General features: G+C 42.4%; 1 protein-coding gene across 1 annotated transcript in view; it reads right to left on the bottom strand.

The window, feature by feature from the left end:
• Nucleotides 1–26,646, bottom strand: part of LOC126251772 (phosphatidylinositide phosphatase SAC2) — a 385,804-nt gene that overhangs the window by 186,261 nt on the left and 172,897 nt on the right. The window contains exon 9 of the mRNA XM_049952395.1: nt 10,163–10,233. Coding sequence (XP_049808352.1) covers nt 10,163–10,233 — 71 coding nt within the window. The remainder of the gene's footprint in view (nt 1–10,162; nt 10,234–26,646) is intronic.

Genomic DNA, 26,646 nt, shown 5'->3' on the forward strand with positions numbered 1-26,646 from the left:
ACATGTTCAGATAGAATGGTTGTAGCAAGAGACACACTGCGAACACTTTCAGGTGCCACTGAAGGAGAACACCTTGTGAAACTGCAGAAGCAGCCAAGCTGGTGGCTTTCCTGCCACGCTGTGGGGCAAAACAAGCAGCAAGTTAGGATGTGTACAGCAGAAACATGGTTTGAGACCAGTTTTCCTTTCTGCCCCCAAGATACAAGTTTTGTGCTGTCTCATTGCTAGTGTAGGCTTGTACCATGGGAGGCAAGGAGAGGATGTTGTTTGGTGGCCAGTTTCCTCTTTCTATGACACCACTGCAGTCATGTATTAACAGGGTTCTTTATTAACATAAACAGAGAGTTACTTACCTTACAGCGAGTTGTTGTGGTACAAGCTCTTCCATAATAGTCCACATTAGCCTCACTGCTGGTGAAGTATATGTTCCACTATGCACACTACTCTGGTCGCTATGTGCTGCCTGAGACTCAAGAGAGGCTAATGTGGACTATTACAAAAGAACTTGTACCACAACAACTTGCTTTAAGATAAGTAACTCTCTGTTTGTGTTAATAAAGAACTCTTAATACATGTATGCAGTTGCGTCATTGAAAGAGGATACCGGCCACCAAATATCACCCTCTCCTTGCTTCCCATGGCACAAGCCTACAGTGACAACAAGACGACACAAAAACTGGAGAAGAGTGTAGTTCAGTGCAGATTTTGCTTGCTTCTCTTGTGTTTTAGCTTTTAGGGGTGCTCATTTCTCATTGCTAATTTTTTGTTGTGTTGTTGCATGTATTCCAGGAGGGGAGCCGTAGAACTAATCAAATCTCTCTTTTCAGAGGCTTTGCTTGCTTTTTTGCAACAACATATTTGTGTAAACCATGGCTACCCCTACCCCCTCCATCTCCTGTCCCCACACTGCAGCTGCAGATGGCTAATGTGATGGATCTAACACAAGCTTTTCACTTTCAAAACCAACAAATTGCCGCTTTGCTGACAAAGGTATGACAATGTTTGGCTGCACAAACCGCATCAGCCGCACAACAACAACCGACTGACTGACTAGCCCAACAAGTGCCGCCAACCAGAATACCACAATTCCATCAATTTAACAACATTGAAGAGGAATGGCTCGAATACCTGACACAGTTTCAAGTACATTATCAAGTTCACAGAGTTCAAGGTACTGTAAAGCTACAATACTTACTTTTGACTGTGGGGTCCCTAGTGTGCAGGTCAATACAAAAGCTATTCCCAAACTCATCTCCCGACGAACTCAGGTATGGCAAAGTAATCGCTGCATGAACTAAGTACTATGACCAGCAAGTCCAAGTATCTGCAGCCAGATATCAGTTCTTTCGCTTGCAGAAAAAGCCGGGACAGACGTACCATCAGTGGTACACAGAATTAATGGGCATAACTAGGAAGTGTAAATTAAAGTGTAGTTGTGGCAGCTTTTACAGTGATTTAATGATTAGGGATGCAATACCATTCAATGTCCCAGATATTAGAATATGGGAATAGATCCTAATGTAATCTGATCAATCACTTCCTGAAGTACTGCAAATCATAGAGCAATATGATTTGGGTGCCACAGCAGTCAATAAGTTTGAGCAGGCCCCTATTTGTTAGATCGAGTTGCCCCTTGCTTGCAACTGCCCCAAGCAGCCACAACAATGAGTGCATAAACAGCCACATGGACAGCCTCGTAGACAGGGAAACAGACCTGTGAATTTAGTGAAATCTTGCCCTATATATTTTGCTTGCCATAAAAGAATTGCCCATCACATAATGCAACATGTTACATGTGTGGAAAAAGGCCACATTCAAGCAGTTTGTTTGCAATGGCACAAAAAACGCCAATTTTGTCCACCCTCATAAAAAAACAGGCTCATGCAAATGCAGTGAACACTGTGTTTTCCAAACCTAGAACAGGTCCTGACAAAAGTAAGAGTAACGTTGTGCCTCATTCTCACTTTAGTGCTATGCAACTACATTCTAACAAACTATTTGTCTCATTACGAGTTGCTGGCCATCGTGTGAACTTTCAGTTAAGACACAGGTGCCTCAGTAACTTTGCTTAATCATGTTACATACGAACAGTGAGGCTCACCACACCTTTCTGAATCTAGCAAGCAACTCACTACTTACAACGGACATGAAATTCCAGTGCTTGGACAGTGTAGTTTGCATGCCACTTACAAATCTCACACCAGGACAGTGAATTTTACTGTGTTCAAATCAAGAGACAGGGACAACATTTTCAGATTAGATGCCTTTGATTTGTCTGGAATTACCATCTGCGAGACCTACTTTCCATATCTACATTTGCACCGAAATACAGTGTCGCCAGCATGCTTAAAGAATTTCCTGAACCATTTCCAGAAGGAATGGGAAAAGTACGAGGGCCGTTCAGAAAGTAACCTCCGGTTGATTTAAAAAAATACACCAAGTTAAATAAAAATATTTTAATATATACATCTTACAACTACATCTTTGCACTATTTTTCTACATAGTCTCCATAGCAATTGAGGCACTTATCGTATCTCTTCACAAGCTTTGAAATTCCTTCTGCATAAAAATCACCCGCTTGTGCCTGGAGCCAGCCTGTGACCGCATCTTTGAGCTCTTCGTCGTCATCAAACCGCTGTGACCCGAGCCATTTCTTCAAATGCATGAAGAGGTGATAATCACTTGGCGCCAGGTCTGGGCTGTAAGGTGGATGGTTGATAATGTCCCACTTGAAGGACTCAAGAAGGGCCGTTGTTCTGCGAGCAGAGTGAGGACGGGCGTTATCGTGCAAAAAAACGATACCGGAAGTCAGCATACCACGGCGTTTGTTCTGTATAGCCCGTCGTAACTTTTTTATTGTTTCACAGTACACGTCTTGATTAATGGTCGTACCACGTTCCATGAATTCAACCAACAACACCCCTTTGGCATCCCAAATCACCGTTGCCATCAGTTTTCTGGCAGAAAAATCTTGCGAGGCTTTTCTTGGTTTGGTAGGCGAATTTGAATGTGCCCACATCTTTGATTGTTCTTTTGTCTCAGGGTTCACGTACTTAATCCAGGTTTTGTCACCGGTCACGATTCTGTTTAACAATGGTTCTCCTTCGTCCTCATAACGTGACAGAAAGTCTAATGCAGAGGCCATTCTTTCAGTTTTGTGGTGGTCGGTAAGAATTTTGGGCACCCATCGTGCACAGAACTTACGGTAACCCAATCTTGCTGTCACTATCTCGTACAAGAGAGTCTTAGAAATCTGTGGAAAACCAGTAGACAACTCCGACATTGAGAAACGTCGATTTTCACAAACTTTTGCATCAACTGTCTGAACGAGTTCGTCAGTCACCAATGATGGTCTACCACTCCTCTCCATCATAAACGTTTTCTCGTCCACTTTTAAATAAACGTACCCATTCACGGACAACTCCTTCACTCATAACTCTTGGTCCGTACACGGCACAAAGCTCACGATGAATAGCTGCTGCAGAATATCCTTTGGCTGTAAAAAACCTTATGACAGCACGCACTTCACATTTGGCGGGATTTTCTATTGCAGCACACATTTCAAACTGCCACAAAAACTAAACTAGCGCAGGTACGACGTTCACTCGACCACGGCTTGATGCCGACTGACCTGTTGAGTGCGTGAACGCACAGATGGCGTTGCTACTCCCCCCACAACCCGCACTGTGACCAATCGGAGGTTACTTTCTGAACCGCCCTCGTAAATAACTTTGAAGTGCATGTTATATTGAAAGACAATGCACAGCCTAAGTTTTTCTGGGCCCACCCCATTCCAGTTGCTTTAAGAGACAAAATAGCCAGTGAATTGAAAGAATTGCAAGATAATGGCGTAATTGCTCCCATCCAAGCTGAACTACAGTACTTAAGTCATGTGATAAAGAGTCAGGGTGTACACCCCCTCCAATCTCATTTGCTTTCAATCTGTGACCTGCCTGTTCCTCACAATATGTCTGAACTGCAGTCAGTACTAGGCAAGATGACATACGACATACAGTTCACACCGAATGCTGCTCAGATCATGGCTCCATTTAATCATTTGCATCACGAAAATGTACATTTTGTGGAGACTGTCAAGATGCATTTCAGAAGCTCAAAAATGCTTTACTTAGTGACAGGTGTTTAATGCATTTTGACCCTACCAAGCCAGTAGTTTCACAAGTTGATGCTTCTTCCTATGGAATTGGCACTGTGCTTTCGGAAAAAGTTTGAGCACAAGACAGACCCAGCGCTTTTGTCTCAAAGTTGCTCCCTTGAACTCAGTGCAGTTATTCTCAAATAGGAAAAGAATCTGTCTCTATTGTGTATGGTGTTACAAAATTCCATCACTACTTGTATGTTCACAAGTTCTATTTAGTGACAGATCACAAGCCTTCGCAGTCCTTGTTTGATCCATCAAAGCTGGTTCGTACATGGACTGCTCAAAAATTGCAATACTGGGCTTTGTTGCTTTCGCAGTACCAGTATGAAATTGTGTACAGACCTACATGAAACACGGCAGTGCAGACGCCCTATTGCACCTTCTGATTGGCCCAGACCCTGATTTTTATGCAACTGCCGCATCTTCTTGCCAAACCAATGCCCTGGACTTTGAATTGCTGGAATCTTTTCCCTTGTACTACATAAAATTAGCACAGGCCACAGAAGCAGACCCAGATCTCAAGATCTTGTTGCATTACATTAGCACGTCTTGGCCTCATTCACTGAACAGTATCCAGAACTCATGTGTGTGCCAATATGTTGTTCGTCTGCATAATCTTTCGGTTCAACAGGGTGTGATTCTAGTTCAAAATGACAGTTAACAATCACATGGGCTTATTCCCAAAGTGTTGCAAAAGGATGTGTTGTGATTGCTCCACCGAAAACATTGGGGAATTGTTCGCACTAAACACTTAGCGCGACGGCACTGTACTTGGCAAGGCATGGATGCCCACACTGAACGGATGGCGTCACAGTGTTGCGAATGTGCGGAAATGCAATCCACTCCACCACAGACTCACACAGTTTGTCCTAAGACCCAACTGCCATGGAAATGACTGAACATAGACTTTGCAGGACCATTCTGGAACACTGGTTGGTTTGTAGTGGTAGACGGTTTTAGGAAGTTTCCATTTGCGGTGCCTATGGCTTCCACCACATCAAGTAGCACCATTCAAGCAATGTCCTCCATATTTTGCATATAAGGTTTGCTAGAAGGTCTTCTGTCAGGCACTGGACCACAGTTCATTTCATGTGATTTTGAACAGTTTTATGAATGAAATGGCATTCGTCATCTAATAAGTGCTCCGTTTCACCCACAGTCCAACAGAGAAGCAGAACGCTTCATACGCACTTTTAAGCAACAGATGGTGAAGCTTCGAACCACCCACACATGGGAACAGGGGCTGCAACTCTTTCTCGCCTCCTACCGCTCCTACCCACAAGACGGACCATCACTGGCACAACTTCTGTAAGGCTGCTGCCATTGGATGCTGCTACACTTGCTCCAACCAAGGCAGCATCCAGTGCTACTAGTGGTCCGCAAGTATCACTTTGCATCATGTGATCTTGCTCTTTTCAAAGTTTATGGCAACCATGGGCACTGGGAAAGAGGTGTGATCTAGGAACGCATAGCCTCTTCTATGTACTTGACTGCGGGTCCTGATGATTTGCAGCACCGACAACCAGAACCAAATTCACTTAATGGTCTCACAGGACTGAGAGGCCTTCACAGCCACCCACTGGTGCCACCAGGGCACCCCAGGAGGAGCGGATGGATGATGCGCCCCCCCCTTGCCGTCCCCACTCACCGACCTGCTGGACCTGGACCCACCATCGCCATCACTGCCATCGCCCCATGAAGCACCCTCAGGCCTCGATGTGTGGCCTGGCAGCAATTTTATGGAGATTGTTCCTGTTGCCTTGCGAGCCAGATGGCGGGGCATGGTTGTGAGTATGCTGTCCTTCACAGCTGTGGCTCCCAGCTTATCTATCTACATCTACATCTACAGCTCATCTATCTACATCTACATGATTACTATTCACAGTTAAGTGCCTGGCAGAGGGTTCTATGAACCACACTCAAGCTGTGTCTACTGTTCCACTCTCGAACCTCGCGCAGGAAAAACGAGTACTTAACTTCATTAATTAAAACTTCCAGGCTGAATTGCCGTGGTCCATATATAAAATTGTTTCTCCTTCCTGACGTTTTGTTGCCTACTGCGGGCAACATCTTCTGAGGTGAGTCAGCGACTGGCTGCTAGGCGCTGGAGGTTCCACTTATATAGAGCGCTTAGATGCTGATGTATGGAAGTGAAACATGGACGATAAATAGTTTGGACAAGAAGAGAATAGAAGCTTTCGAAATGTGGTGCTACAGAAGAATGCTGAAGATTAGATGGGTAGATCACATAACTAATGAGGAAGTACTGAATAGGATTGGGGAGAAGAGAAGTTTGTGACACAACTTGACCAGAAGAAGGGATCGGTTGGTAGGACATGTTCTGAGGCATCAAGGGATCACCAATTTAGTACTGGAGGGCAGCTTGGAGGGTAAAAATCGTAGAGGGAGACCAAGAGATGAATACACTAAGCAGATTCAGAAGGATGTAGGTTGCAGTAGGTACTGGGAGATGAAAAAGCTTGCACAGGATAGAGTAGCATGGAGAGCTGCATCAAACCAGTCTCAGGACTGAAGACCACAACAACAACAACAACAACAGATGGTGCCACCACTCATCATGTGCTTCCGACTTTAAAACTATCTCTGGCTAGTGCCATCTCTCTCGATTATAGGTAATCAATAGTCACTTTGTTGGTACAGAGTCGACCACCATATCTTGTCTAGTTTTAATCCTCCTTATTTTTTATTAAAATTATTTTCGTGCTTGTAGATCTCTATAGCTTCTCTATACACGCGGGTATAATAATGTGAGGTCCTAGCTATCATGTTTGTCTCACTAAATTTTATTTCGTGATCACCGTCTTTGAAAACATGTTCTGCTACAGCTGATTTGTCAATTTGTCCCAATCTACAGTTCCTTTTGTGTTCCATTAGGCGGGTATTAACACTCCTTTTAGTTGTTCCAATATAAACCATGCCACAGCTACACGGAATTTTATACACACCTGGGGTAGCTAAGGGGTGTCATGCGTCTTTCACCAATCTTAAACTTTCACTAATTTTCTTGGTAGGTCGAAAGATTGTCTCTACTTGAAACTTGGCCAAAACTTTCCCAATACGGTCCGTGATGTTATGAATAAATGGAAGAAAAACTTTTCCAGCCGATGGTGGTTGTTGTTGTTGTGTATTTTTGGACACTTTTCTTCTAGGGTGGAGTGCTTGATCTATTTCGTTGTCAGTGTACACATTTCTCTTAAAAGCCGTTCGCAAATGGCTTAATTCATCTTGCAAATAAACTGGATCACAGATGTTATTAGCCCTGTCCATTAAAGTTTTTATGACTCCTCTCTTCTGCCTAGGATGATGTTTCGAATCCTTATGTAGGTAACGATCGGTGTGTGTGTGTGTGTGTGTGTGTGTGTGTGTGTGTGTGTGTGTGTGTGTGTTTCCTATATACCTTGTGCCCTGAAGTCCCATCTGCCCATTTAATAACCAATACATCCCAAAAATTTAGTTGTCCATTACTCTCTTTCTCCATGGTGAATTGTATCTTTGGATTGAAACTGTTTATGTGCACCAAAAAATCACTCAGTTCCTCTTCAGCACGATTCCATATCACAAAGGTGTCATCCACGTATTAATACCATTTCAAAGGGCATTTTTTGGCCGACTGCAGCACTTGTTGTTCGAAAAATTCCATAAATAGATCAGCAATAGCAGGGCTCAGAGGGCTACCCATGGCCACCCCATCAATTTGTTCATAAAACTCGTTGTTATATTGAAAATAAGTTGAGGATAGACAATGTCGACATAAAGCTATTATATCAGAAGGAAACATATCAGCTATGTATGAAAAAGCTTCGTCAACAGGGACCATGGTGAACAGGGATACTACATCGAAACTGACAAGGATGTCACTTGGACTAACTGTGATCTCCCTCAGTTTTTCGATAAAATGCATGGAATTTTTAATATGAGTGTCATTTAACTATATATGGTTGCAACAAAGAAGCAAGATATCTAGCCAGCTCTTGAGTAGGAGCCCCAATGGCACTTACTATCGGTCACAATGGGACATTGGGCTTGTGTATCTTAGGTAACCCATACAGTCTAGGAGGGTAAGCTTCCGTTTTTGCAAAGGTATTTTTTATCTTCTGTAGGAATGGAAGACCTCCTGGATCCTACCACCTATAAAAAACTGAAAAAGAACCCTACAACAGAAGTGTTAAGTGCTACCCAGCGATTAATAAAAAGCTCTGACACATTTACACATTATAAATTAAAGTTCCACTCCTCATTTTTCTGTTTGTACGTGAAGACTAATCTCAGGAACTACTGCAGAGGCTTTGACGTAGTTTTCACTAACAGAGAGACTGATTCACAATGAAAGGTTTGTGTATATATAATTTATTACCAGTGCCACTATGAAAGTCAAGCTGTCCAGCCATAGATATTTAGTGTTACCGACATAAAGCTGGGAACATGTCACTAATTAAGATTAATCTATTACAAGCAATGACCTTTCACATAGAAACTAATTCTGAAACTGCTATCTAACTTTGCTCCAATTATTGTCACCCCAACAACAGGGTATACAATGAAGTTTGAGGCTACGTGTTCATATTCTGGCATAGCTTATGTATACAGCTGATAACTCTGATATGTTTTGAAATTTTCTGGCAGAGTAAAACTAAGTGTCAGACTGGACCACAAAGCCAGAACCTTGCCCTGTATTGTTAGCAAAAGACAAGATTCCAGGTTTGAGACCCACTATGGCAAGTTCCAAAACAAGGTGCACTCCACTACAGAATGAAAGATCCCTTCTAAGTATGTTTTACAATTTGCCTTCAGTTTTAGCTGTACCAATATGTTTCCACAATCTCTAAAGAAACAATGACTATTGCAGAACAGGTGTAAAAGAATAGGGTTATAGATAGAGAGATGTTAAATGAAACATATTTCACTGTTAGAAGGGCAATATGTAAAGCTTTCCAGTGGCATCACAGTTAGTGCCCACACACTCTTGGAACAAACAAACACTCACTCACTCAGTCACTCACTCACTCACTCACTCACTCTCTCCCTCTCTCTCTCTCTCTCTCTCTCTCTCTCCCTCTCCCACTCACACTCACACTCACACGAAGATCCAGGAGTATTGCCCCAGTTTAACTATCATACAAGGACAAAGATGAGTGACGTAGTTAACTAATGCTTGTGGTACTGAGAAACAGCTAAAATCATTAAAACTGAAGATGGCATTAGAGAGTGACTGCATCTTTGAATTTTCTGATGAATAAGTTCCTCTTTTAACTCTAATAAGTGGAAGACCCCTTAAAGAAAATACCTCAGCCCCTAGTGTGTGCCCAGTAGCTGAAAGAATGTATACATTACACCCATCTATGAGAGTGTTGCAAAAGTTAACCACAAAACTTTACATTGATCTTTTGTAGAATGCATCTATTGTACAATCTTAGACAATATTTTGAGCTCTAATGTAATGAGATATCTCTAACAGGACGATCTCCAACCAACCAGATGTTTCAAAACAATCAGTGATACAAAACTTAATTTGCACGTATTTCACCTACTACCCTGACAGTCATGGATCCTCGTAATCAGGTAGAGGCAGCACCTGAAAAACTTTTTTGACTGGACTGATGTTTCCTTGGATAAAGTGTCACTGACAAATATAGAAGTAACCACTTGGGTGCCCTTGGGATATGTTTTGGGACCGTTACCATTTGCGCGACCCCATCTCCCTCCCCTCTCCTACACACACATTAAAAAATACCTAAGACATGTTTTATCTGCCTACAACACACTTCATTAGCCACAGATATGCTATCATTCTACTTGTATTTATGTTGCCCCTGAATTTTTCTACCAGCTACTCAGTTTTTCCTCTCAAGTGAGTAAAACATACTTCTCCTTGTCGATAAATTACAGCAACAACGAGAATTTTTTCAACAAGTACATATTACTTTTCAACGTAACATAATTTTATAGATAGCCTGACAAATTTTATAGTAAAAAGTGGGTACCTGTTAGCCGAGTTCATGCCATCTTTCATCATTCCAGTGAATTTCCTTTCTCCAGTCCTTGTGTAGTCCCCCTGAAATGCCAAGAATTAGCTTAATAAATAACATACGTAAGCATAGACTGCAATAGCCAAAAAGTGTGTACACAAAAAAATCAAGGATTTCAGTCTAATTTTTATTTATTTATTTATTCTGAAAAAATGGCCAAATGATTGTCAGGACACAGGGACTTACAGGACAGAAAGGTCAGAAACCACATCAGATAAGATATTTTTGATATCCCCCCCCCCCCCCCCCCCCCCACACACACACACACACACACGTCAGAAAGGGTCAATTCGCAATTCCAATGTTTCAAGGTTAAATCCCTTGCCTGTGCTCTAGGATTTTTTTGTTAGTTATCAGTTCATTTAGTTCTAGTAAAGCTTTGCAAACGTCAAAACTGCCAAGTCGCATTATGACTTCAACCCATTTAAATATGTAAGTCCCCTTTATTGCCTTGTATGTCACAGTACAAGTCAGGAAGCAATAGCACACTATTTTCTGATGGACTACATTTCACAATGCACTGTGCCATTCAAACTAACACTGAGGAAATATCTTTTTTCCCCTTCTTAGATGGGTCAGCTAAAGAGCAAGTGTCAATTACAGTTCCTTATTTTCTTTTTTTCCAGTACCCTTTCATCTGTTCACTGTGTTTCTTCCTTGTGTCTCCTGACCATTCCAGACCAGCTTATTTTCACTCTTCTGTCAGCTGTTTCTTCAGTGTTTATATTCCTAAATCATTTTTAACTCCATGGATCCAATTTTTGATGTCTTAGTCTACAACTATTTTGAAGAGCTTTTTGGTTACTCTACTATCCTGCACTTGACATAAATGTTCAAAAAACACCAGTCTTCTTTTTCTCATTACTTCCAATATCTTCCATAAACTTCATCATTCGTTCGTAATTTCCAACCTATCATATTGTTCATGACCCTAATATTTTCTTAATGGTTCGTCTTTCTAGCATTTATAATTTATTTAAATTATGTGTTAAAGTTGGACATTCACATACATAAAGACATTCTCACTTCACTACTGTAATGAAATGCATTTTCACTTTTAGACAACCGTTTCTTTAGTTGTAAATGTCTTTAGGATTTAGAATATATATAAATTCTGATGAAACAGCTGACAGTAGAGTGAAAATAAACTGTTCTGGAGTGGTCAGAAGCCACGAAGAAAAAACATAGTTAACAGCTGTAGATGCAGATGTAGTTCGGCCATGTGCCTTTCCCATTTTAAGTAGCCTTTCTTGTATAGAAGCTTTTTCTAAACAATTTTTTGTATTGTCTCCCAAGATATTCAATTTTTTTGTTTTACCTTCTGCAACTGGCCGACATCTGTTTTCAGAAATTTTGGCATTCCTTTAATGTTTGATAATTTTTCTCCCGTCTACATTCTTAAGCCAGCCCTAGGGCTGGTTATTTCTTCTAAAACAGTTTTTATTACAGCAGAAGTCATATTTTCAGAAAGTATAGCAAAGTCATCTGCACATGTGAGATAGTTTATTCAAATACTTTGCTTCCTCTTCCCAATCTTCTTGGTGAAATACTATATTCATTCAGTTTTGCATTTAAAATTCTCACTCTTTTTCTTTTTTGAAGAACATGATTAAAAAGAATTGGAAATAGACCATCACCATGCCATACAGCTGTGTTTGTTTCAAAGGGCTGAGATATTTCTCCCAAATATTTCACTTTATATACTGTGTAAGTGTTTCACAAATTACGAAGTTAGACTTTACACCTAATTCTCCATTTTTTTTATGTATAGCTTCTCTGCTAATAGACAATCAATTTTTTACAATATTTCTTGAATTCAGTAATCTCTGGCAAGTGATTGACTTCAAATTAAATATTTGTTCAGAACATGATCAGCCCTCCATAAAACCCCTGTGATACTCACCTAAATGACTATCCAGTGTAGTTTCTACACTGTTTAGTAGAGTCTCGGAAAATATATTTAACTGGTAGCAAAGAAATTCTGTAGCTGTTAGTGTCTTATTTGTTGAATTTCTTACATAGTGGATGTAACAAGGCTGCGTTCCGCACTCCTAAGATTTTTTTTTTTTTTTTTCAAAATTTCTTCAAAGATTAACTTTACCTCATTTCTTTATTTTTGGTAGAGACCATTTTAAAATGTCTACTTTAATAAAGTCTCCTCCACTAGGACAGATTATTATTGCTGCTGCTACAAATATGAGTATTAGTGCACCCTAACAATAACTATAGTGGTAAATGATATACAATATAAATTTCTATTAAGTCACAGGTCAAGTTCTACTTCCTCCATACTCTAGTCAAAGCACTAAGCAACTGAATAAATAAATGATATAAATAAAATAGAAAGAAACATTCCACATGCGAAAAAATATATATTAAAAACAAAGATTCCATGACTTACCAAACGGGAAAGCGCTGGTAGATAGGCACAATAAAAAAACACACAAACACACACACAAAATTTCAAGCTTTCGCAACCAACGGTTGCTTCATCAGGAAAGAGGGAAGGAGAGGGAATGATGAAAGGATGTGGGTTTTAAGGGAGAGGGTAAGGAGTCATTCCAATCCCGGGAGCAGAAAGATTTACCTTAGGGGGAAAAAAGGACAGGTATACACTCGCACACACACGCATATCCATCCACACATATACAGACACAAGCGGAATGCAGCCTTGATACATCCACATAAATAAATGGCAGCATCAATCCCCATCCTCTTACTAAGCACTTCCTGAATGTGTTCTATCTGACATTAGCAGAAATAATAATAATAAATAAATAAAGGTTGGTTGGTTGGTTTGAGAATTAAAGGGACCAAACTGCATAGGTCATCGGTCCCTTGTTTCATAAACACACAGAGCACAGTGAAACCATCCATTAGTCATTCGAAGCACAAGATAAAAATTCCAGGGGAAGAAAATCCCCAAGGTCAATAATAAAGAAACATGGAAAATGGAGCGCAGCAATAAAAACAACAAAGAGAAGAAAGGCAGAAAGAATTAAAACTGTACAGCAGAGGATCGTGGCTGGCTGATCACGAAAATAATAGGATGAGCCAGCCACTCTGCAACACGTTAAAACCTCCAGCCTAAAAGAGTAGGAGGGAGTCCACTTAAAACACAAAACTAAGTAAAAGATACAGCTCAAAAGAGGGTGATGTAATAAAATTAAATGGATCTATAAAAGCCGCTTGCACGAATAAAACTTAAAACCCGATCTGCCATAGAGACATTGTCGCCTAAAAGAGATGATAAATCACCCTGGAGATTAAAAGCACGCCCGAGAGCGGTTAAAAGAGGACATTCCAACAACAGATGGGCCACCGTCATGGTTGCACCACAGCGACAATGAGGGGGGTCCTCTCGATGCAGCAGATGACCATGCGTCAGCCAAGAGTGACCAATGCGGAGCCTACAGAGAATAACAGAATCCCTGCGAGAGGCCCGCATGGAGGAACCCCACACGATCGTGGTCTCCTTTACACGCCGCAGCTTGTTGGGTACAGACAGAGTGCGCCATTCGTCTGCCCACATCCCAAAGACCCGACGGCATAACACCGATCGGAGATCATTGGCCGGGAGGCCGATCTCCAACAGCAGTTTGCGGGTGGCTTCTTTAGCTAACTTGTCGGCATGTTCGTTTCCCGCTATCCCAACGTGTCCCGGGGTCCATATGAACACCACTGAATGTCTACGCTGGTCAAGAGCGTGAACGGACTCCTGGATGGCAACAACAATGGGATGGCATGGGTAGCACTGGTCAAGAGCCTGCAGACTACTGAGAGAGTCACTGCAAATGACAAAAGACTCTCCAGTGCTGGTACGAATACGCTCAAGGGCACGAAAAATGGCTGTTAGCTCTGCGGTGTAAACACTGCAGCCGTCCGGCAAGGAGCGCTGGTCTACATAGTCCGCATGAGCATAAGCGTACCCCACACGGCCATCAACCATCTGTATAGATAGCCTCCGAGTCGCGGGATGCGTCGAGTAGAGCAAGAAATTGGCGGCGCAAGACTGCAGGAGGAACTGAATCCTTTTGCCATTGTGAGAGGTCCAGCCGAAGCTGCGGCCGACGAATACACCAAGGGGGCCTATGTGGGTGGGCCTGAAAAGCAGATGGAAGAGGCAAAGACTCGAGGTCACTAAGGAGTGACCGAACACGGATCCCAATGGTATGGCCCGATCAAGGCCGCCAGTGTGGGGTATGGACTGCCGCATTAGCGAAAAGGAGACGGTAGTTAGGGTGACGAGGCGAACAACGAACATGGGCAGCATAGTTGGCTAAGAGTTATAGACGCCGAATGTGGAGCGGAGGAACCCCAGCCTCAGCAATGAGGCTATTAACAGGACTGGTGCGGAATGCTCCTGTCGCCTGTCAAACCCCACAGTGGTGAACGGGGTCCAGCAGTTGCAATGCTGAGGGCGACGCTGAGCCATATGCCACACTCCCATAATCCAGTCGGGACAGCATAAGGGCTTTGTAGAGCTGCAGCAGCGTGTTATGATCTGCACCCCAAGTTGTGTTGCTGAGGCAGCGGAGGGCATTCAGATGCTGCCAGCACTGACGCTTGAGCTGACGAATATGTGGAAGCCAAGTAAGCCGGGCATCGAACAGCAATTCCAGAAAACAGTAAGTGTCAACAACCCTGAGCATAGCATCCTGAAGATAGAGCTCAGGGTGGGGATGGACAGTTCGACACCGACAAAAGTGCATAACACAAGTCTTCGCAGGAGAAAACTGAAACCCATGGGCTAGGGCCCAAGCCTGCGCCTTGCGTATGGCTCCCTGCAACCGACGTTCTGCAACACCAATGGTGGAGGAGCTGAAAAAGATGCAGAAATCGTCAGCATATAACATGGGTGAGACAGACGACCCTACTGCTGCTGCAAGGCCATTAATGGCTACAAGGAAAAGGGGCACGCTCAATACAGAGCCCTGTGGAAGGCAGTTCTCCTGGATATGAAGGGAACTATGGGATGTGCCAATTAAAACGCGGAATATCCGAACAGTTAAAAAATTCTGAATAAAAATGGGGAGAGAGCCCCGGAGACCCCACCCGTGCAACGTGGCGAGAATATGGTGCCGCCACGTCGTGTCATATGCTCTGGAGAGGTCAAAAAAGATGGAGACGAGGTGTTGGCACCTGGAAAAAGCAGTGCGGATTGCAGACTCAAGGAAGACCACAGTATCGGCGGTCGAACGGCCCTGACGGAAGCCGCTCTGGCACTGAGCCAGAAGACCCCGAGACTCGAGCAGCCAACACAGCCGTCGACTCACCATACGTTCCAGTAGCTTGCACAGAGTATTTGTTAAGCTGATGGGCCGATAGCTATCCACATTAAGCGGGTCCTTGCCAGGCTTCAGCACCGGAATGATGGCACTTTCTCGCCACTGCGACGGAAAGACACCATCGCCCCATATGCGGTTGAAGATGGCAAGAACACATCGCTGACAGTCCGGGGACAGGTGTTTGAGCATCTGATTGTGGACGCCATCTGGCCCAGAGGCTGTATCGGGGCACTGTGCCAGGGCGCTTTGGAGTTCCCACAAACTAAATGGGGCGTTATACGTCTCAGGGTGGCGAGAAGCAAAAGAAAGCCGTTTGCCTTCCTCCCGACGTTTGAGCGCACGAAACGCAGGCGGGTAATTCCCCAACGCAGAGGCTGTGCAAAACGCTCGGCGATTGCATCGGCATCGGTGGATACCGCCCTGTTGATGGTAAGCCCTGGGACACCTGTAGAGTGCTGCAATCCAAAGATGCGCCGAATCTTCATCCACACCTGGGAGGGTGAAGTATGGGAACCAATGGTGGAAACGTACCTCTCCCAGCACTCCTGTTTCCGCCTCTTGATGAGCCGCCGTGTCTGAGCACGGAGACGTTTGAAGAAAATGAGGTTCTCCAAAGACGGGTGCCGGTTATGTCGCTGAAGAGCCCGCCGACGTTCTTTAATGGCTTCAGCGACCTCCGAAGACCACCAAGGCACTGACTTTCGCCGGGGGCACCCTAACGAACGAGGAATGGTACGAACCGCAGCGGAAACAATCGCTGCAGTCAGTGTCTCAACTGCCACATCGATGGTACCGTGGGGGAGAGATTCAACAGTGGCAGCAGAGGAGAACGTTTCCCAGTTTGCCTTGCTAAATGCCCATCTAGGCAGGCGTTCATGGGATCGACGCTGGGGTAGTGAAAGGAAGATGGGAAAATGGTCACTACCACACAAGTCGTCATGGACTCTCCAGTGGACCGATGGTACAAGCCCTGGGCTGCACAACGACAGATCTATGGCCGAGAACGTGCCATGCGCCACACTGAAATGCGTGGCAGCGCCAGTGTTTAACAGGCAGAGGTCGAGTTGGGAGATGGGATTCTCAACATCTCTGCCTCGGCCAGTAATCTTCGATCCACCCCACAGGGGATTGTGGGCGTTAAAATCCCCAAGGAGAAGAAAAGGCGTGGGAAGTTGGGCGACAAGTGCAGCCAATTCGGTCAGGGAGACTGTACCACCTGGAGGGAGATAGACACTGCAGACGGTTATGTCCTGGGTAGTCCTTACGCGGACAGCCACAGCTTCCAATGATGTGTGAAGGGGCACAGGAGCACTATATACAGAGGTAAGGACATACACGCAGGCTCCACCTGACACACTATTGTATGTGCTACGGTTGCAGTAATAACCTCTGTATCCACGGAGGACAGGGATCCGCATTGCCAGGAACCAGGTTTCCTGGAGGGCAATGCATAAAGCAGGTGTCATGCTTAGAAGCTGTCGTAGCTCAGGTAGATGGCTAAAATAACCGCCACAATTCCACTGGAGGATTGTACAAAGCAGGTCCTGTAGGGGCATTCAGGCACTGAAAAGGCAAATTACTTCGCAGGGTCACATGCTGCCACTGACTGAGTGACGGACGTCGCTACGGCCATCGTTTCTGAGGAGACGGCGAGATCCAGGTCATCAGGGGACGCAAAGAGCTCGACCTCATCCTCAGAGGCTGAGCTGACAGGAAGCATTGGTGCGGGAACCACTGGGTCCTTATCCTTCTTGGAGAGCTTCCTCTTCTCTCTCTTGTCTTTGGGAGGAGGGTTGGCAGGCTGGGAGGGCTTTCCTGACGCATTATCAGGAACAGAGGAAGAGCTTGAAGCCCTTCGACCAGCAGCTGGTGGCTTCTTCAGCCACTGGCTAGAGCCTTGCGAGACACTGGGGAAGTCCTTGGAAGGGACTCCCCCAAGGGATCCCTTCCGAACAAGTGAGGCCGGAGGAGGCTGTTGCGTCTCCGGCTGAGCAGCTGGAGAGAGCTGTCGCTTCCCCGGCTGAGGAGCCGGAGAGGGCTGTCGCCGCTCCGTCTGAGAGGTGGGGACTGACGTCCCCGGTTGCTTGGGGCTCACTGCTCCCAAACTGGGTGTTTTGGGAGCAGTGGAAGAGAGAGTGGCCTGTCCCAGCGGTGGGGCAGACGTTACTTGATTTCTCTGTGGGCCGACGGAGAAGGGAGTCTGTGCAGGAGCTGGTGGCGGCAGTGTGACGGTAGCATAACTCCTCAACATAGGTGTGGGGTTGAGTTGTTCTAGCTTCTTCTTTGCCTCTTGGTAAGTTAAACGGTCCAAGGTCTTAATTTCTTGTATCTTCCGCTCTCGTTGATAGACTGCACAGTCTGGTGAGCAGGGAGAATGATGCTCCCCACAGTTAACGCAGGTGGGAGGCGGAGCACATGGAGCATGAGGATGCGGAGGTCGTCCACAATCACGACACGTGGAGCTGGCAGTGCACCTGGAGGACATGTGTCCGAATTTCCAGCACTGGAAGCATCACATAGGGGGCGGGACATAGGGCTTGACATTGCACCGGTAGATCATGACCTTGACTTTCTCAGGCAAGCAGTCGCCCTCAAAGGCCAGGATGAAAGCACCGGTAGCGACCCTATTATCCTTCGGCCCCCTAAAGACACGACAGACAAAGTGTACACCTCGTCGTGCCAGGTTCTCACGTAGCTCGTCATCAGACTGTAGCAGGTCTTTATGAAAAATAATCCCCTGGACCAAATTTAAGGACTTATGGGGAGTGACAGTAACGGGGATGTCACCGAGCTTCTCACAGGTGAGTAATGCCTAGGACTGTGCAGATGAAGCTGCTTGTATCAGAATGGCCCCGCTCCTCAGTTTGGAAAGAGTCGCCACTTCCCAAAACTTATCTTCGAGATTGTGCACAAAGAAAAGAGGCTTAGTCCCCAAAAACGAATCCCCATCAGTTCTGCTGCATACAAGGTATCGTGGTGAATACGGCTCCTGTTTGTCTGCAGCCCTACGTTCCTCCCATGGTGTGGCTAGGGAAGGGAACGATTTCGGGTTATATGTCACAGCGTTAAATTCCACCTTACCACGCTTAGAGACATTGGCGGTCGGGCGACCACCAGATTGAGATTTCACCCGCTTCATTGCGGGGCATCCGCCCCGATGCCACCCGCTTCGACCAGGGGCTCTCCCCACGGGCGCCACCCAGCCACAGCAAAGGCCACCTGGCAGGATGGCCATTTCCGGGAGTCCCGATGCCCCAGAGAGACGGGCATCTACTCCTTGGCTTACGTGGGGAGGTGTCAGCTCAGGCATCGGCAGTACGATCCCTGTGTTGTCAGGGGGCTACAACCTAGAGGGTACATGACGACCCCACCACAACGGGCTGGCTACCGTGCTGGATTTTGGGTGCCATGGGTAGTCCATAGTGATCGTTGGTGCAGATGGTGACGCACTAAGGGCGTTACTTACACAATCCATCAGGTGTGTATGCCCAAAATGAGGGATGGAGGGTGCAATTACGACGCCAAGACGATCAAGAGTGCCAAGGCCTTAGGGCACAGAGGACTGGTGGTGCACCATGTAAGGTGTCCTTCCCCAAAAGGCTCGTACTTCTGTGGAATTTGGAAAAATGGAGGTCAAACCCTAATGGGGACCATCACATTAAGGCCGAAACATTTGAGACTCCTTTTAGTCGCCTCTTACAACAGGCAGGAATACCGCGGGCCTATTCTAACCCCCGAACCTGCAGGGGGGAAATAAATAAGGAAGAAGAAAGAGAGTGCTCCTTTTCCCATGAGGTATAAGCATGCTTAATGTGGGCCAACTGGTATGACATGAAATAAAAATTTATAATCCATTATAAAATGTGGTGCTACAGAAGAATGCTGAAGATTAGATGGGTAGATCACATAACTAATGAGGAGGTATTGAATAGAATAGAGGAGAAGAGGAGTCTGTGGCACAACTTGACAAGAAGAAGGGACCGATCGGTAGGACATGTTCTGAGGCATCAAGGGATCACAAATTTAGCATTGGAGGGCAACGTGGAGTGTAAAACTCGTAGAGCGAGACCAAGAGATGAATACACTAAGCAGATTCAGAAGGATGCAGGTTGCAGTAAGTACTGGGAGATGAAGAAGCTTGCACAGGATAGGGTAGCATGGAGAGCTGCATCAAACCAGTCTCAGGACTGAAGACCACAACAACAACAACAACAACAACAACAACAACAACCCATTATAAAGACAGATAAAGCTGAAGTAGTTGCATGTGAGTCAACGTTATCACTAATCTCACAGCACTGTTGACTGGGATTAAAAGCTCTGAAATGGGGGTTAACTCATCTTCTAGAGACTAAACTTGAGACTGCCACGAACAGGCTGAGTAAACTATCAGAAAAGTACACACACGTAACCAAACTAGTGCTAATTCTAAAGACTGGAATAAGACTGACATCCACATGACAATATAACGGGTGTTTCACGAAGATATGCAAATATTTTAATATATTATTCTCCAAGTAGAACTAAAGAAAAAAAGTTCATATAAAAATAGGTCCGCAAATGTTTAGTTGCAGAGTTACGGCTATTAAAAGATTTTGCCTAAAATTTAGCAATGTCGCTAATATGAAGCAATCGTAAAACTCAATGAGGTTAAAGTAAAGCACGATTTCCATTTATTTTGTTGTTATTGGTCTGGTGAATCTAATAAAACATGTCCCAGACGTATATCTGCAGTAGTTTTACAGGACTCCAGAGAAGCAAAGATTATTACACACATAAATTTGATTACTTTCCATTAGAAACGTAGAAAGGTTTGTGTCATTGTTGGGAACCATTAGTGAGTTGTTTCAGTTGTTTCCTTTCATTTTTCCAAAATTAAATTCTCTACAACTTCTACTGAAAACTTTGTACAATTGTCCGGAATTTGAAAAGCAATTTGGGCCAAGAAGTTAATAACATAGAAATTTTATGAAATTATGTCTTTGCTTCTCCGCATGTTCTGGAAAACTACTGCAGATATATCTCTGGGACATGTTTTATTAGATTCACCAGACCAATAACAACAAAATAAATGGAAATCGTGCTTTACTTTAACCTCATATAGTTTTGCAACGGCTTCGTATTAGCAAAGTTGCTAAATTTCAGGCAAAATCTTTCATTAGCCGTAATTCCATAACGGAACATTTGTGGACCTATATTGATATGAACTTTTTTCTTTAGTTTTACTTGCAGAATAACATATTAAAATATTTGCATTTCTTTGTGAATCACTCTGTACACAGTGTTCACTACTGCAGGATATTACTGTTTGTAACAAACCATTTGTGCTTCTCTTCAATGTTCAAAATCAGTTCCTATATTAAAAGTCAATATTTCAAAAGTCTACCAAATGGGGAAGACACTGCTGCTCCAATTGTGGCTGATGGATAACAGCTGAAATTCATTGTAGTGCTTGAAAATTGTTGCAATAATATATATATGCTGTAAAATAAAAACGCTATAAATGCATAAATCACTCAAGTGGTATGTAATCCTCTCTGTATTATATTAGTGCCTTCTAGATACATCATCAGAATGCTATATTTTTGTTCATTCTCTAGTTTCCGTTACTAGCATGAGTGAAATGACTATCTGCTGCACTGTAATTTGCCATTTATATGCGTAAAAGACAACAGATGAAACTGAGTTAAAACATGCGAGGTACATGGACAGAACAAGAACTGCTTTTCAGCATGTATTATGACTATGATGACCTATTATGACCTATTACACAATTATAATAATTTGTTCATTAATTCAATCAATTACACCTTCTACCACCACCACCACCACCACCACCACCACCACCACCACCACTTCATTTTCTTCTTCTTCTTCCACTTCTCTTTCATTATTGTGATATGATGATTACATCATCTGTGAAAGTCTTTTCCCTCATTCGTTTGTTTGTTTTCATTTCTCACCAAGTAATTCCCAACATGTATATTTCCATTTCTCATTGAACAGCCTCAGTTTTAGAATGAATTGCACCAAACAGTTTTAGCACTGCATAGCCAAAAGTCAAAACCAGTAATATAGTATGACAGTAAGCTTCGAACTCCAGACACATAAGAAATTTGGTTTCGAAAATACAATTTCTTTTAACAAAAGAACAATGAACTGATTTGCTCTTTTGTTTATATCTTTTAATCACCATCCTGTTCTTGATATCATCTAACCTAAATACAAAATCTCAACTGAATCTATAGCTTCATTTTTTTTACTTATCTGATTATTTTTTACATTATGTTGACGAGACTGAGCTGTTTGTATTGACTTTTGCTGATGGCTTTGTTTTCGAGATCTGTAATGTGAGCACACTAGACATTTATGTTTGTTCTGTGTACAACCATTTCCTGTGACATCGCAAAAATATGTCTCAGGTTTTCTTTTGTCATCATGGTTACTGTGTCACTTTTGCTCCTTATAAAATACACAATTTGTTTTTAACTCTGATTTATTTCTCTCTGTGATTTTTAGCAACACATCAGGTTATGGGCCTATGTTACGCCAATCCAATCGGATAACCCCTATGTTCAAACTGGAGACAACTCAATTGTTAAAGCAGAAGGCAATGGATCCATTGAGGTATTATTGTTAGATGAGGGAAATTAGATATTGACCACACCACTCTGCAAAAGAAATCTACAGGAGTCACCGTCAGCAACGGTACATCAATTGACTACTTCAGAAGTTCAACATGGATGATACAAAACCAAACTCCATTCCTTTTGATGCTGGAATCATGCTGCATAGTGGACAATCTCCTGCAAACCAAATGAGGTAAAGGAAAAGGATTGCAAGCCCTATCAACAGGCAGTCAGCAGCATAACATTTGCAGTAACTGTCTCGTGGCCAGACATGTTCACTGTGAGCATTGCGAGTAGGTTTCTACATAATCCATGTCTAGGTCACTGGCAAACTGTTAAAAGGATTATGAAGTATCTGCAGGGGACCAAGGATCTGGCTATAACGTAAAAGTCAACTCTACTAGACTGATAGTCTATTCTGATGGTGATTATGCTGATGAGTGTGACACTTCTTGGTCAATAAAAGGCTACATGAGCTTCTTAGCACCTGGGCCTGTGACATGGTGTTCACATTAGCAGATATGTTTAACAAGGTCAACAACAAAGGCTCAAAACATAGCACCAAAGATGTTGCTACTGAAGTTGATTGGTTGTGTGGCTTTCTCAGTGAATTTGGTTTTCAGTTAGAAAAACAAATCACACACTATGTCAACAATCAAAGTGCTATTTGCTTGATTAAAAACACAGATCACAAACGTGTCAAACACATAGACATTAAATACTATTATTTACATAAACATGTTGAAAACAATGAGATTGAAGTTTATGTTCTGATAAACAGTTGGTAGAGTTATTTATAAAACCTTTAACTAGGGAACAGAAAATATGGAACAGAAAATCTCTGTCAATGATCTAAAAAACAAGCTCAATAAAACAAGACTGGGTGTTTCGATAATAATGAGCTTCTTGTATTGAATGTTGCTGATGGCTTTGTTTTCTAGATTCGTAATGTGAGCAAACCAGATATTTGTTTGTCCTGGGCACGACCATTTTCTGTGATGTTATAAAAATATATTTTTGGTTTCCTTTTGTCATTATGGTTATGGTGTCACTTTTGCTTCCAATTAAACAATAAGCATTTTGTTATTTAACTCCCGATTCATTTCTCTGTGATTTTCAGCAAAACATTACATTATTATGCCCAACAGAGGAGAGTTAATGAACTTATTTTGCTGATGAGTTTGCATTTTTCTCCACCACAACCACCACCACCACCACGTAAAAGTTTCTCTTCCATTATTCTGTTTTGATTCTATAGGTACAAGTTCTCAGTTTACCTGGAAACTGATAATTTTTTTAAAAGTGTTCTATCCTGCACCTTATGTCTGATGCCAGTTTACTGAAGATCTTTTTCAGTTTCAAGCTTTCACTGTGTAGATTACTCATTAGTTACGTCTGGTAACTGATTTGCAGTCCTATTTTCAAACTTTTTCTACTAAGTTCTTACATGTGTTTGTTTATTTGCACTGAAAGCATTAACTGCTCTCCCTGGAGCAGTGGTCAGCAAACTCATTTATCAACAAAGCAACATATCACGAGTACAACAACCATTCTTTCCTTTGCGAGCCACATTTTTTAAACTATATAGGTACTGTAAAGAATATTATTTTTTTCCTCTCGTTCTTTTCTTTATAATAATTTTGTACCATAGATAAAATTGGCATACAAACAAATTAAGGAGAGATACGCTCTTCAACTGATTAATCTTCACCTGTTTGTCTCTATAAGTGGTAGCGGGCAGTGTATGATGAATTCCACCGAGTTAACATTGTTAAAAAGAATGAGTATTTCAACCATACATTAACGAAGTGTTATAGAAAGTTATTAGAAAAGCAAAGTTTATTCATACATTCATATTCTGTTCATCATTTTGCCTATGTTGAGAATCCTGCATCAAGAGGATTGACATAAACAAGAAGAATTTGCGTGAGCAGAACCAGCATTGTCATACCAATATCTATGCACAATAGCAGTAACAGGAAAAGGATGTACATAAATTTACAAATGTTAATCTAATAATGTATTGAATATTGAAGGTCTGTTGATATTAATGCCAGCTAAAGTTCACTCAGCATAAGAGTACTTTCCAGTTTCTTTAAAATTCCTTTTTTAATTATTTAAGCAACAATTGCAATTAGTTTCCATTATATATTATATTTTATACATGGCCTCCTATTCTCTCTTGCCACTAATCAGTAGGTACACTCTTGCTAACTTAGAGCACTCCTAAGCTTGCCTTTGCTAATAACCTCCTAAATCTGACTGAGGTATGTTAGATATTTGTTTCATCTATCGCACTTCATTCATCCTCTCCATGTGTCAAAACCACCTCAAAACACCACGGTTGAAAATGATTCTTCACAAACACATTGGAACTGAATAAGGAAAGAACAGTAAATGCATTTTTTTAAACTATGATAATGAGCCAGGAATACTATCCTAAGTGCAACAAATCAATCTATCTCCCTTCTCCAGGCCTTTCAATGATCACTTGTGCTGTGAACTAAGTTAACACTTGGTTGTCTCCAACAATTTTATATCAACACAACAATGTTCAAATTTTGAGCTCCACAATTCTTTGTTTAAAATCAGTAACCACATTTCAAAGCCAGTGCTTGTCAATATTAAAAACAGAAAAATTTAGTTCTGTTACAGTAGCAATTAGGTAACATCACTTTGCTGTTTCTGAATTCCTGAAACCTCTCGAAAAAAGCTTCCCTCCGATTTAAAAGTGTTGTTTTGAAAAAGAAAATTTCAGCATCAGAATTATTGTCTTGGTAATATTTCAACCGGATTGGAATGTGAATCAAAGTTTCTCTTTAAGAATGTTGACCAAAAAAGATAATTTGTTTTGAAATGAATTAACTACTTTTGACATGGAAAAAATTGTGTTTCCTTTCTCCTGTAGTTTATGGTTAAGATAAAATGCTTCAGTTTCTGTTAATAATGATATGATACATTTCATAATGTTTCTTCTTGATAAATAATGCACATCATTACGCAACAGAAGAACCGCACAGTCAATCTCCATTCCAGCTAAAAATTCTTTGAACTGGCAATGATTAAAAGCTTTAGCTACAACAGAGACAATAATCTTAATCACTAATTCCATAACACCACCAATTTCTCCCAGAAATGTGTGTGTACAGAATTCTTCTTAATAAATGATGCAATGGAAAATATATATCTTGTAATCATTTTTTTCTTTCAATATAGCACCAAACCTATTTCTTACAGCACAACAAAAAATCAGTCCAAAGTTGTAAATTTTCACTTTTTTATTCATATGTTGATTAGTTTTGGGCTGGGACCCATTTTCAAATCATCCTAGTCACATAGTCAAAAAATTATATTTCAAAAATGTAAAAACCATGTCAAAATGTGCAAATGAACAGTTACAGTGCATACAGATATTCTTACACTAGTCATACTTTTCAGACCATCATTGAGCCACTGGGACTCACTTCACCTGTTTTGGTGAAACCTGTCTTGTCTGGTGTCAAGAGATGGTAAACACAAAAGGGTAGGGCTATTGATCATTAGCAGTTCAAATGTGCAGCAAATGATGGTACCCCTTAGGGAAATGGCAACAAGGCACAAGAAAGGACACCAGGTGCACTCAGTGTGTGCCTGGAGGCCTCATTCAACATGTTGAAGAGGCTATACTAGCAGCCACTGACGGAACTGCGCACAATGAAACAAATTATGTCTATCGTCTGGTCTCTGAGCTCATACCTGGATCATTCCAGTGACTGTCAGAGAAGGTTCAGAAGACCAGTCTTGTGCATGGAATATCAACGAAGCTCACAATTTGCTGCATTGTTCCCAGAACTGATCATGGCCTCTTGGTTCTGAGTCAAGTGGAAGTAATTAACTACAGACTTCAAAGGTTCTGTGACAAGCTAGAGGGTGAATTTCCAGATTTGCACCGTACAGCTGAGAGGCTCCACCTAAATGGGCCAGGTGTGCACTACACGTAAGAGGCTGCTACCCCTTTTTTAGATTAGGCGACTCCTCCATCCAATCCAGAAAACAACAGCTGCAGGAAATCCAGAAATATCAGTGTAAGATCAAAATAAATGTATCCCACAGGTGTAGCATTAGAATTACAGTTGTCTCCCACTGATGCAGTCACAAAAAAAAGTCCTGGAGTTCAAAGTGCACCTCAAAAGCAGTGAAGCTCTCATAACACTAGGTACAGAACGCTGGCTGAAACCTAAAATTGATAGCAGTGTGATTTTTGAGGAGAATTTAAGTGTATATCCAAAGGACAGGCTAATGGGAAATGAAGGTAATGAAGGTAATGTATTTGTCGCAGTAGATGAGAAATTCAAGCCCACCAAGATAGAAATTGAAGCTGCATGTGACACTGTTTGGGCAAGATTCTCAGTTTATGGGGTGGGCATAAAATGGTAAGTGGATCCTTCTATCACTCACCCCACTCACTTCCTAAAGTAACAGAAAACTTTCGAAATCTCATTTTACTTTTACGTATGTTCTTCAATCATACTGTGATCATCGG

The sequence above is a fragment of the Schistocerca nitens genome, chromosome 4 (genome assembly GCF_023898315.1).
Source record: "Schistocerca nitens isolate TAMUIC-IGC-003100 chromosome 4, iqSchNite1.1, whole genome shotgun sequence".
In the NCBI taxonomy this organism is placed as follows: Eukaryota; Metazoa; Arthropoda; class Insecta; order Orthoptera; family Acrididae; genus Schistocerca; species Schistocerca nitens.